Source organism: Taeniopygia guttata, chromosome 4 (genome assembly GCF_048771995.1).
Source record: "Taeniopygia guttata chromosome 4, bTaeGut7.mat, whole genome shotgun sequence".
In the NCBI taxonomy this organism is placed as follows: domain Eukaryota; kingdom Metazoa; phylum Chordata; class Aves; order Passeriformes; family Estrildidae; genus Taeniopygia; species Taeniopygia guttata.
In genome coordinates, this window is record NC_133028.1 from 24,954,922 (window position 1) to 24,968,693 (window position 13,772).

General features: G+C 40.5%; 1 protein-coding gene across 2 annotated transcripts in view; it reads right to left on the reverse strand.

The window, feature by feature from the left end:
- Positions 1–10,862, reverse strand: part of GABRG1 (gamma-aminobutyric acid type A receptor subunit gamma1) — a 58,242-nt gene extending 47,380 nt beyond the window's left edge. The window contains exon 1 of one of the 2 annotated variants that reach the window (XM_030270995.4): positions 10,073–10,862. In XM_030270995.4, coding sequence (XP_030126855.1) covers positions 10,073–10,164 — 92 coding nt within the window. In that variant the 5' untranslated portion in view covers positions 10,165–10,862. The remainder of the gene's footprint in view (positions 1–10,072) is intronic. The other variant, XM_072928138.1, reaches the window with a different exon arrangement.
- Positions 10,863–13,772: the final 2,910 nt, after the last annotated feature.

Consider the following 13,772-nt stretch of genomic DNA (forward strand, 5'->3'; position numbering starts at 1 on the left):
TACACTTTATGTGTTGCAGAAATTTTCTGGGAAAATGAAAGTAACTGCAAGCAAAAAAATATAGCTACTGAAAATATGTATCCAAAAAGCACTACTTTACTCCTCATTATCCTGTGGAATATAGAGCCACTGATGTTATAGTCCTTCCTCTTTATCCTTCCTAAACTGGTTTAGATATTCTCTTGACAAAAATCTCTTTTCTCTCAATCCATTCCATCTCGAATATTTTCATCAATTTCCCACCCTTTCTGCCTTGCCAGACTTCGGCATATTCTTTTGTGTGTCAAAATCTATTTCTCTCTTCCACTGAAGTATGTTTTACTTATTCCCTGTATCTTTTTTTCCAGTACACCTACCACATACTGTTAGGTTGATTCTTCTGAATACACATAGTGCCTTGTGCTCTTAGTTTTATTTCATATTTGTCTGGCTGCTTATAATTTCCTGCCCTGCTTATTCTTTTCCTTCTTCTTCCTTAGTGTTCAGTGAAGGAATTAATTTGGACATTAATTATCAGGGAAAAGTGTGGAAAAAAATATGAGGAATTCCTACACAGAAACATTTGAAAACTAGATTAGAAGTATAAGCTATACAGGGAAGTTCCCTTGGTATTAAATAAGCTTTGTTTCAAAAAAAATGAACAATCATAGCAATAACAGAATAAAACCATGCACCTCTGGTGTTCACTCCCTGTAACAAAAAGTGTTGCCTATGTATCTGAGCGTTTAGACTATTAACCTTGTGATACCTTCATACATATCACAAGTATTGGGTGATTAAGATCTTTTGAGTTATTACATCTTTAAAGGACATCTCTGAAAGTTATTAGACATTTTCTCCAGCACACAATACCTTCACTTAAAAGCATTACCACATTTCTCATAAAATCTTCAACATCTTTGTGATACTTATATACTAAAAACTAATTCAAAATTACTGAACAATACAACCACACTTAACTCTGAGCACTTAATAAAGTCACAATCTGACTGCAAAGAATATTTATAGAAATATGGATTTTTAACAAGAAGCACAACAGATACTATTAAAGATATCTTTGAGGAGAACAATTTTATTCTGAGATCCACACAAGTTGTTCGTCTCAATTTTCACATAATGCTGCATACTGTTTGAAATTACACTGGTCAAATGCTATTAATTCAAATGGATTTTACAGATCTCACAAAATTGTCATAAAGACTCAAAGCATCTCAGATATTCTCTATCCATCAGTCTTGTCACATAATATAAAGCTTATCTTCTCTCCTTGAAAGTTCATCCAAACACTTATATGGTCAGACCAGTAGAACTGCTGCCTCTACTCCTATCAAGCCACAGTCCAGAAATCAATTGACAATTTTTCTCACGTCTGTCTAGCTAAGTACAGGTAATTCTCTGCATCACTTCAGAGCTGCTGGATTCTCAAATATATTCAGCTTGATTTGTATAGCAACCTTACTTTTACCATGTCTTTATCTCCATATGTGATGACAAACGTACTCAGTTTTGTAGACCCGAGGCAGAAAACTTCCTGTTTCTACAACCCCATTTTTGTGTTACACAAGACAGCAAACACTTTGCACAAATAACAAAACAAAACAAAACAAAAAAATACAAGCTGATTTCTGCAATTTTCCAGGGAAATTATTAGTTTTCACAGAAAATTTAGAAGGGATCTTGAGAGGTTTACTTCTAGTCAAAGAAGGGCCAATCCTGAATTTAGACCAGGGTGCTTGCTTAATCCAGCTGGTATGTAAAATTCCATGGATAGACATCCCAAAACCTCACTGGACACCTTGTTCTGCTGTTTAATTATCTTCCTAGCATTTTTTTTTCCTTTATATCTACTAGAGATTTCCCCATTGCAATTTATCACCATTGTTTCTCATTCTCTTCCCATGCACCATTAGGAAGTGCCTACCTCTGTTTTCTGGATCATCTCCCTGTAAATGAAAAGCATTTTCTTTTCTCCAGTCAGATCAGCTCTTGCCTCTTCAGATAGGTACTCCCACATGACCAGCTTGGTAGTCCTCTCCTGAGCTCCCTCCAGTTTAAACCCCGAACTGGATGCAGTATCTACATGCACTTTCACAAGTGTTGAGCAGAGGGAGACAGTCACTTTCCACAGCTTCCTGAATGTGTACCTGATCACACAGCCCAGGAGGCTGCTGGCCCTCCCTGATGCCAAGGTGCCTTGCTCTCCAGCAGCAACTCCAGGTCCTTTTGGAAGAGCTGCTCCCCAGCTAGCTAGCTCCAGTCCAGCTGAGGGAGACTTTCCATTCAGGTGCAGGACTTTAGCACTCATCCTTGATGAATTTCATAATGTTCCTGTCAACCTACTGCTCCAGGCTCTCTTGTTCCCTCAGAACAGCAGCACCGTCTGCAAACGTATGAACTTGGTAAAAAGTAGTATTTCAAGATGGAAAAAAAATGTCTTCAAGAAACATTATGCTAAAATCGTGATTCATGATGCTCTGAGCAGTTCTTGCTCCACCCCAGACAAAGGAAGAAATAGGATACACTTCTCACTTCTCTTTCCTTCCAGCAGTTATTCCGTCTTCCATTACAAACTTGAAGAACATATAGTATGATGTTTTCTCACAGAATCATGGAACCATTTAGCTTGGAAAAGACCTCTGAGATCATCAAGTCCAACCTTTGACTGATAACCACTTTGTAAACTAGACCATGGCATCAAGTGCCACAGAGTTGTTTCTTGAACACCTCCAGGGATAGTGACTCTACCACCTCCCAGTGCAGCCCCTTCCAATGCTCTACAACCCTTTCTGGGGACAAATTCATCCCGATGTCCAACTTGGACATCCCCTGGCACAGCCTGAGGTCATTTCCTCTTGTCCTGTCTCTAGTTGCCTAAGAGAAGAGGTTGACCCCCACCTTTAGTAGGTTGAACCTCCTTTCAGGCAGTTGTAGAGAGTGATAAGGGCCCTCCTGAGCCTCCTTTTCCCTAGGCTAAACAACCCCATCTCCCTCAGCTACTCCTCATAGGACTTAACCTCTGTATCTTTCACCAGCTCAATTGCCCTTCTTTGGACACACTCCAACACCTCAATATTTTTTCTCATAATGAGAGGCCCAGAACTGAACACGGGACTTAAGGTGTAATCTTATTTTCTTGGCTGGTAAGTTTTACCCTCTTTGTGGGTTTTGGCCATACCATGCAATCAAATAACCAGAATGTAGACAGCCATAGTCCACCGTTCATCTAGACAAAGCAGCAGGAAACAAATGAAGACTTGAACAGAAGGTAAGAGGATAACCAAGAAAATTATAGAATTTAAATAGATATAACTGAAGAGGAACAACAGGTATTAATAAAGGTCAAAATATCCCCAAACTGCTAAGGAAGGACATAATGTTGATAACTTCTCTGGATATGTGAAACATGTACTAATCATGGCAGTACCAGAAGTTTCAGACCGATCATCACACAAAGACACAAAGACAGTAACATGTAAATCCTTGTGTCACATGTCAGCACACCATTCACACACTATCTACACTTGACTGATGAAAGGTTAATTGCCATCAAATTCAAAATGAGCAGATACACTGTTGATGGGCTAAGCGCTTTGATCCAAGATACACTTTCCATAGTGAAACTAGATTTAAAACAAGCCTTTGATAAATGAATGCTGAGAACCATAACCTCAATAAAAAGAAGTTAACCTAATTAAATGCCATCCCACACTAACTATAAAATTCCTCAAATTGCAAGGTCAATTTTCTACCTTAAAATATCACCAGCATCTCAAAAAATATATCAAATGAGCAATATTTTATAAGGCATTTCCAGTCATTTAAGCTGATAGTATTTCAACATATCTATTTGAGCATTTCTTCTAACAAAAATCATCACATATTTCCTGCAAAATCTTCAGGTGACAAAACCAAACTTATTTCAAATAGTTCCAAATTCTGGTACACATGTGAGCAGGTACTATCCTTGTCCCACAGGAGCCAAAGAAATATGCATGGACTGAAGCAGCAACAGAACCAGAGACTTACATTGAATTGCACACTGCAATTGCAACATATAAGTAAATATGAAAAAGCCCTGCAACTGCAATATAGGCAATGATAACATGTACCCAATAGAAATACAATTAATAGGTTCTACTGAAATTTTAGTGTAAAATTAGGCAATTATGGACTAATCCAAAGATCAGTTAAGTTAATGAATAATTGTATAGAAATGTGAATATACTCTGTAGGGACTAATGGAAATATTTAAACCATGTAATCAAAAGTTTGCTGTCTCTCTCTATGCACAAAATTGTCTTCTCTGATGTAACTTATTGTGTATTATGTTGCACATATCTTTAAAACAGGAGAATTACACTTCTTGTTAGATGGTGACTAAAACTTCTGGCAGTCAGAGCTGTCCTGATGAACACAACCCACAGGCCATCAGCTGGATGGCCCTCACTGGCAAAGCAAGAGCCTAAGGTAGAGATCCATAGGTCACTTGCAGCAGGTCTGACACAACCCAATCCATATCCAATGGCTGTATCGGGATGATATTAAGAACGGTTCTCCTCCAGGGAAAACAATGAAGACACTTTATTATAAAAAAACAAAAAACAACCAAAACTATATAATTTATTCTGTTGTACAAATTTAACATTGGATAATGAAATAAAATAATTTTCCTGACTTACATTGACAGTTTACCACCTAAATGAACACATCATGCTACAATATTTTACTAATATAAATTCTATCCAGTAAATTGATTTAGAAATAAAAATTGGAAATAATACTACACTACTACTACTACTACTAACACTTAATCCCTCATGGTGCACTGCCTTAAACAAGAAGAAAACCACATTAAAGGAAAGGACTAACAATCTATTTGAGACACTAAATAATTTAATCAAAAGAGGATGTATCTCGTTCTACCTCAGATTTTTCCTATCCACTATGTGTCTCTCTCTTCCTTAAAACAAAGAAAAATTGATGCATATAGCTTTAGAAACACAGACTTAGCCATTCACACCTTACCAGACATGAATGTAGTGACACTGAAAAGGATTTGACAACCAAGGCAAAAAGAACATGAGTCACACCTGAACAGTATTGGAGTTAATCTTGTGAGAGAGTATCTGAGTGGTATGAAGTAGTACTGAAGCAATATTCTGTGTGTACCTCTTCTTCAGAAAAGAAAATGGAAAGTGCTTAGAAGTGGCTAAGCAAATCATTAAATATGTTCTGCAGAAATGTAGGTATCTCAGTTTACTTATGTGAGAGGAGACTGTAAGCAGCGATTATCAAGGTTTTTTTCTTAAACTACATATACAAGGATGTGCTTTGACAATTAGTTTGTATGACCGCAGCATGAGTAAACCCAATTCAGTGGAAATTTCCACTCTGCATAGGGTGTCTCAAACTGTGACATATTTGTATAAAACTTTAATTTTGGACTAGATCATTCATCCTGCAGCAACTGCTTGGAATCCAACTGCACTGGAGCTTCCTGTCACCCAGAGGTGAGGAGGTTTCTACAACATATTATGAAAGACTAGGCTGGAAAGAGAAAGGCACCAGGATGTTTTCTGATCAAAATGCTGATTCCTTTAAGAATTTTCAGGATTCACTTGAGATGCTCTGAGTTCTTGTCAGGGCAATCTTGGCAGAAGCAATCAGAACAAAGAGAAGCTTTTATGACTGGTTATCTTGTTGAAGAGCAGATGGATGTAGATCATATTCTGCTTCTGAAGAGCAGCTGCAGCCATTGCTCTATACCTTGAGGCTACCCTGCAGAACCAGAAGTATAAAAGAAGACATGGATTTCCCCTCAAAGAGATGGACATGGGAATCCAGTGGCTGAAAGAGATGTAGCAGGTTACACTGGGAACAGGAGATCCACTGGCTGGAAGCTAGAGAAACCTCAGACTAGAAATACTATGGAATATCTCATCAGATTCCTCCTCATCAAGTCTGTATGCAGGGACTTAGTTAAACTGAAGGAGCAAAACTCATAGAGATGCCAGGGTAAATTCTCCAGTTCTGTTTAGCCTCTTATGTATTCTTATATAAAACCAGATTATCTCAACAGATCCTACTGACTGGAAAATCCCCAATAAAAGCATATTTTAGAAACTATTTATTTCCATCATATCCATATCACTGAAATTGCCCTCTTCTTTGAAATTAATTCTGTTCTGATGAACTCCTGATGACCTTCCTAGTCTCTCTAGTTACCTCTATTAGTTCAGTGTTGCTCCATGATTTACCACTTTGGGTTTATATACATACAGAATAAATTATTTACATAGGCTTGTAGGCCACTGAACACAGTATTTTCAGTCTTAAATAAAGTTTGCATATGTAAAAATGCAAAATCAGGACTTCTGTGTCAATTACTCTGTACAAATTATTACTATTCAGAGAAATTGTTAAGAAATAAAAGTTAGTGTCATTGTCATCCACCAGCTTTTGAAAAGTTTCCTGTCAATGCGTTACAGTCATTTATAATTACTACTTGTCTCTGCTGCTCTTTACCAAATAAGTTATGATATCATTATTTTACATGTGCACATGATCAATTTAGGATGCAGTGCAAGAAAGAGTAATTCAAAAAGTGCTACTCTCTTCTATTATAAATGGTACTACAAAAATGGGGTTTGAGATGATCACTTTTGGTTTTCTGTGAATTCAACATATATGTCTCTTTTAGTTTATATATATATGATAGCCCAAACCAAAGCAACTCTGTTTCAAACAGTGCATAAACCTAGTCCATTTAAGTGGTCCTACCTAATAGGTGTTCTGTTTGACCCAGATTAATACAAAATTGTCCAGATTAATACAATTTGTCCAGAGCTTCAAAGAAAAAACACCTCCTGATCCCCTTGTAATATACTCTGTAGACAGACTCCTGTATTGAGAAAAAGAAGTTGAACAAGCTCAACAAGTGCTCATCTTGTAAATTTTTCTGTCCAGCACAAAAAGGCTTGAATTTGCAGAAAAGGTGCGTTTTTTAAACATCGGGTATATTTAAAAAACAGAAAGTTAAAAGTAAATGAAAAATTGTTTCAATTTGCTGAGAGCCTTTTCTTTATTTAACAGATTGACACAGTTTGAAGGTTTCCTTGAAACTGCTGTAAGAAGATTATGTGCAAAGAATATAAGTATTTCTCAATATTTAGGTCTCTTTAAAATTTATACCAACAAAAGAAAATATTAACAAACTTTCAATAAAATAAACTGTGTTTTAAACCACTGGGACTGCTGAATAACAAGCTCCTTCTTATCACATCATGAACAAAGCACATAAGAGTAAGGATAATAATGAACAAACATCACAGATGTTCAAATGAAACAGTAAATCACTATTATCAAACACTAAGAAACCAACATTGTTATGACAGGCTTAACTCTGATCCAGGAATTTATATGAGAAGAAAACGTAGGCTGTATTATATATTTTCCTAACAGATACTTTGAAAAGAAAATATCAGTTGACATTTGTACCTGCTGACAGTTGCATTTCAATAGAGCATTTATAATTGCTTTTAAAACATCAGATTACAAAATGAAAGGGAAGATATGGCCAAAATTAAGTTAAGCTTAAAGCATACTTTTAGGCATGCTGACCAGCACATACCACTTAAAGAAGTATAAATTAGAAGAAATGTAACAGTTCTGGCGTACCTGTACAGGTGGAACTAAGAAAATAACATTAATTATATTGTCAGTTCTTATGCTCTGCCTATCAATTATCTGTTTGTTTGAATTCAACAAAAATAATGAGTTTGCCAAACATTTAGGACTGCAGTGACTGCTGGGTAAGTACTCTTTCTCTGCACACATCTTGTAGAAAGGCTCACAGCCCAATTTCTGCTACAGAAGAGATAGCTGCGCTTTACAAAAGTAGTCCTTCAAAATACTGACCCATGAAATGAAATCAAGTGCATTGGCCATTCTGATCTGTTAGCACTGAAGGTGAAGAACTGGAAGTAAACAATGGCTTTATGGGAAAGAGTTCCCACACTTTGGTGTGGGAAGTTTGGTGTAATGTAATGGAACAGCTTTTGGGGCAGTTTCTTAAAAGAATAAACTCTTGGTTGGGCTCAACTTCCAGTGCCCTTGCTTAGGCTTTAGCTCCATTTGTTACAACTGAAGCAATTTTATTCATACTCAGCACAAAGTACTTTTTGTATACATGCATACTAAAAATGATGCAATTTGCATCCTTTTAAAAATATGTGTTGAAAAGGCAGACTGGCTCCTGCAAGATAGTTTTAGAAAAACTGGCGTAGTTGGTGCAGCCTGGTCTACTCTTGAGAAAAAGCATTACTACTGTGTTTTAGTTTGAGCTTCAAGGAAAATCTTGGGCTGAAACTATAGAGAGGCATCCAAAGAAGAAGAAAAGTAGTATTTCCATCCTGCTTTGTAGCAGACCTTAAAGAGTGCCAGAGGTCCTAAGATCCCCGCAAACACCCATGAATTGCAATGCACTACATACCAGAGAATCATGATCTGCAACACAAGTCCATTTGAGGTCACTTAAAAGGGAAGAAAAAAAGGAGAGGGGGTAAATCTTTCAAACACCATGTAGCCTCTGAAAAAAAAGTCAAGGCTGAAAAGAGTTGATTCAGACACATGGATATTCATACCAAAGGGTCCCTTTTATCTGAGATGTCCTGGAACACAGAACAAAACAATGCATGTAAGTTACCTCTTTTTCTCACTTATCAACTTCTTTATAAATGATAATATTAATGAGATGCATCCATAGTAATCTACACCTAGTTTTATAATCCCAAAGACAGTCTGACTTGCAAAGCACAATAAAGTATTTTTTTAGCTAGTTCTCCTTTGTAACTATGTCTTTGAACTGATAAATTACCATGCATGTCCTTTTCTCTCAAACCACTTGGTAATTTCTTTCACACCTGAGGTACACTATGATCATTACGAAACATTCTGAAGATGCACAGCTGCACTGGTATCATTTTCATCAATGCCTTTGAAAAACATTTCCATAATTTATCAAGCTTTTAAAAGACACAGGTTAAGAAAAGTATAATCAGTGATTTTTTTACTAGGGTAACACATCAGCCTTCTGAAGTTTATAGATGTGATGATATCAACATACCTCACACATTCAGTGTGGGGAAGGGGTCTGGAGTATGATGGACTGTAAAAAATGTTTAATAGATTTTTCTTTCCCTTTCTTTTCTTTTCCTTTTTTTTTTTTTTTTTTTGCCAGCCTTTACACTACACATTTTTATATCTTCTAGAATGATAACTTTGTCTTTCATTTAAAAGAAACACATTAAGCAACAGTCAAATACCCTTTATTTATACCTAAAGTGCTGCTTTGTGATTTTTCTGAGCATAACCTGTGGAATGGTTCACATTAGCTCTGCATCATTAATGGAATTAATGAATTATCACATTGCTTTTCGTTGTTATGGGCACTAATAACACATGCACACAGCTGTGCCAAACTGCTGCTTCTTCAGAGGTCTGCAGCTCAATTTTCTAACTCCCTTTTAAAACGCACGTTTCCAACTTCTGGGACTTGAGCAGCTGCCCTGCCCCATCCCACGCGTGAGCCCGATCCCGCTCCGGAGCGCTGCAGCGGCAGGCGGCGGTGCCGTGCGGGAAGCCCCGCTCGGGTCCCGCTGCCGCGGTGGGTGCCCCGCACCAGCAGCTGCAGGAGCGGCAGGAGCAGGAGCCAGCCGCGCTCCTGCCCCTCTCCCGCAGCCGCGTGGGGAGCTCGGGCCCGGGCCGCCCTCGGCATGGGGGGACTTTCCCCAGCACCGGGCCGAGCCTGGGCTCACCAACCCGCCCAGCGAACAAGTGGGATGCGGCTGAAGTTTTACTTTGCCAGCGCCGGCTCCCGCCGCAGCCGCTCGCGGGAGCCACAGCGGCAGCACCGACACCTTTTTTGGTTGAAGTTTAGCGGCGCGACACGGCCGCCTCTCCTGCCCCTGCCCCTGCCCTGCCCCTGCCCCCGCCCGGAGCCCCGAGCTCAGCCTGGGGCGCGATTCGCAGGTGCCGCGTCCCGGCGGGGCAGGCGGGTCCCCGCCGTACTCACCCGCTGCCCAGGCGCACGGTCAGCAGCAGCAGCAGCAGCCGGGCCCCGAGCCGCCGGATCCAGCGGGGCGCGGAGCCCCCCCAGGCATCCATGGCCGTGAAGGAGCTCTCCCTTGCCCGAGTTTTCTCCGGAGAGGCTGGGAAATTGCGACCCTACCGATCCCACCACCCCCCGGCACACGGAAAGGAGAGGGAGAGGAGGGGAGGGGAAGGGAAAAAAAAATAAAATAAAACACCCAAACAGGTAGAAACCCACTCTGCAAGGACCGAGCAACTCGCCCAATAGGCTCATCAGGTTGCTTCATAAATTATCCTAAAAGTGCTGGACGAATCAATCCCTAGCAGAGGTGGAGCCTCCTTTACTAGAAGGGAAACATGCATGGGAGAAAGGGTGGCATTGATTTGGTATTTTTCTTCAAATAGGGAAATGAAATAGACCTTACATATGTACAGATACATGCAAATATAAATAGGCAAAATGCATAAAATGTTAAATACATGTTTAAAGCTACACACATATATTTAAATATTTCTAATTTTGAAGCTACTCAGAAGGCGACTCTCAGAGAGGCAGCCGGTCCTGTCCTCCCTGCCAAGCGGAGACCCGCAGCCGGGAGCAGAAGCGCCGGGGATGTGCACGGACACCCGCGGGGACCGCGCGTCTCTACGTCTGGCACGATCGAGATTCTGGGGGGGCGGCCCTAGCCGCGGGAAGGGGGCATCCGCCGTCCCCGCGTTCGGCCCCGGGAGACGGAGCACACCCGCAGCCGCAGTCCCTAAAGCCGTGCTGGAGGCAGGCGGCGCGCCGGGCGCGCAGGGGCGGCCGCGGGCGTTGCGCGGCGCCGAGCCGCGAGCGGCGCAGGCTCCCGGCCGCCGGCGGCTCTGCGCGGCCGCGGGGCGCCCCGGGGGGGACGGGCGGGAGGCGGCCGATGCGCGGTGTGCGCTGTGAAATGCGCCAGAGCATGCAAAGCGCAAGGATAGGTTTGGGGTTTTTTTCTTCTTTTTTCCTTCTTGTCATCTCTCGGCTGCTCCCTCCTCCCGGTCTCTCTCCGGAGACGCAGGCGGGAAAGCAGCCGGACGTGCCCCCCGGCAAGCCCGCACACACGCACCCCGAAGCCGAGGCAGAAAAGCACCGCGGCCACGGCGGAGGTCGCTGGTACCGCGCTCGCAGGCTTTGACCGGCAGTAGGGGCGAGTGGGCACGTCCGGGCGGGAATAGCGCTGAATTAACGCGTATTCCTTCTCTCGGCTTCAGGCTGTCGCCAACCCAAATCCCTGGCCCCGGCGATGCCCTTGTTCGCAGCTTTCTATAGGGCACTTACGGAGTAACCTGTGCACCGAGTTCTCGGCAGAAGTAGCAAACCATTTTACAGACATCATCATCATCCTCCTTCAAGTTGTCACTGTACAGAAATGTAAATAATCCCCCATCCAGTGGTTATTCCGATGAAAGGCAGTGTTTTGTCTTCTTTACACATCATCATCTGGTTATTATTTTATATATACAGCTTACTGCTTTAATGGTTAAAGAAACTCACCATGCTTCAGAGAGCTGCAGTACATTAAATGAAAATTCAACAACTTGAAAATTAATAGCCAGTCCTGGGGGTACTGGCAGACGGTAAAGGCACATATTATTACATGACCTGAGGTCTCTTTACTGGTGGATTGACACAGCAGGCAGCATCCTAGCATGATGGCAAAGGCATGAGCTCAGAGCATATGAATTTATTACAGAGTAAGTGCAGAAGCAGCTCCTCTGCTGCAGCTGGTGGCACTAGCTCCAAGAAGCAGGATTGGTGTCCCTCTCAGCACGACAATGATCACAGCCCACTCCCAAGTCCCTTTCTCTTTGGGAAGTCCCTTTGCCCTGATAATGGCCATGGTCCTTAGGTTTATTATAAATTTATCTGGTAAAATGATGGTATTTTGCAAAATATGCAATGAATGCCTATGTCTTTGCATTCTGATGTTGTGGAATCATTAAAACTCTTTACCAGTCTATAAAATTCCACCCTGTCACTGAAGGATATGCAGTTAAAGTAACTACTGCGAAAATTTGACATAAGAAGTTTAAACATACAGGATTGCAAGACATCTTTTTTCTACATGAGCAGTTTGGAGCATCTACTTAAAAACTTAATTTCACTGCTGTGTAGATCCAGCAGCTGGCTAACAGTGAAAGAGGTGGAAAGACACAGCTAAAATAACATGTAGCATGAATCGTGAGAAAATTGAGTTTTTCACTTGATTTTTTGGGTTGAGAACACTAAGTACTAGGAGTACTGTTAAAAAATTAAAACAAAAGCAGTGCCAATGGTATTTCTCAAATGACACAAAACTAAGTGGCGTCTGGACAAGCTGGTTTCAGGTGAATCTGAATTTTTCTTGTTCTTTCATGTAAACAATAGAAACGCATCCCTCTAAAAACTAGAGAAGAAATTATTCCACAATTAAGTAAAATTAGATGAGACATGAGAAAAACTTGATGAGAAATAGGTATAAAAGTTTTGAAAAGCAAACAGGGAACAGAAAATAAAAAAATCACCATCAGAAGAAAACATGAAGGGAAAGAAATCAACTCAGATTGTCTGTATTCCTAAGGAAAATAAAAGAAGCAATAAATGAATTTTAAAAACTGCACAATAGAAAAGAGAATTTCAAAGAAAAGCTGGGGAAATCACCTAGTCGGGTGTCAAAGGAAGGAGACGTTGATACAGGACAGTACACTAAAAGACACTGCGTTAGTTGCTAAGGCCTGCAGATATCTCTCCTCTGCTTGGTAGTGGCACAATCTACCTACAATCTAATTTAACAGCAGTATTTAAATTCTCAGCTAAAAACACTTTCTGATGCTGGAAGTAAGACGACCATCTTTAAAAAAAAGTCCACCAAGGTGAAGAAACGAGTTAATCATGTCACTTCAGACCTGACAGGCATCATTTCAGAAACATCAAATTAATCAAAGTTAAGCAAAACTATAGGATTCACATCACTACTATTACTAAGGAAGAACAAACCAGAATGGCTTCTGCAATGGAAAACCATGTCTTTATCTTCTTCAGTCATATTTAATGAGTCTATCAGTAGAAGAACAGAACTTCATAAATCACTGTCATTCAAAACCATTTTAGGTCTATCAGGAATTTGTTTAAAAAGATGCATCGTTGTGGGGTCAGTAGGAAAGTAAGGCCATACTGCTTGAGACTACTGCCAGCTATTAACTTTCCATGTTAAGAAGCTGAATTCTTACAAATCTGCTCTTGAGACTATTGTATTTAAGTGATTACTCACTGACCTAATAGTTTCAAAGAGAAGAAATACAAAAAGTTGCAGATGAAAGTTTCAGATTGGTGAAGTCTATAGAAAAAAAAGTTAATATATTGTTAAATCATCATAGTGTAGAATATCAATTTTAAAATGGGAAGTGATAATGTGCTGACAAATGGAAAAAGAAAAATATTTAATGGGTTGAATTTGGTAAAGGTTGTAAGTACCTAAATGTAAAATCACATCACAGCTGTCAGCTCTGCTGCTGCCTAGTAGTAGAAAATCCAGAGAAGACACATATTCAGAATTAACTGAAATTTCTCTAGGACTGTAGAGGAATACCCATACAAGCAGGAGAAGCACTAATTTGAGCAGCTCAGAGACTAAACTCTGCCCAAGCTTACTGGAAAACTTTAAGGAGTGCAAGATAGG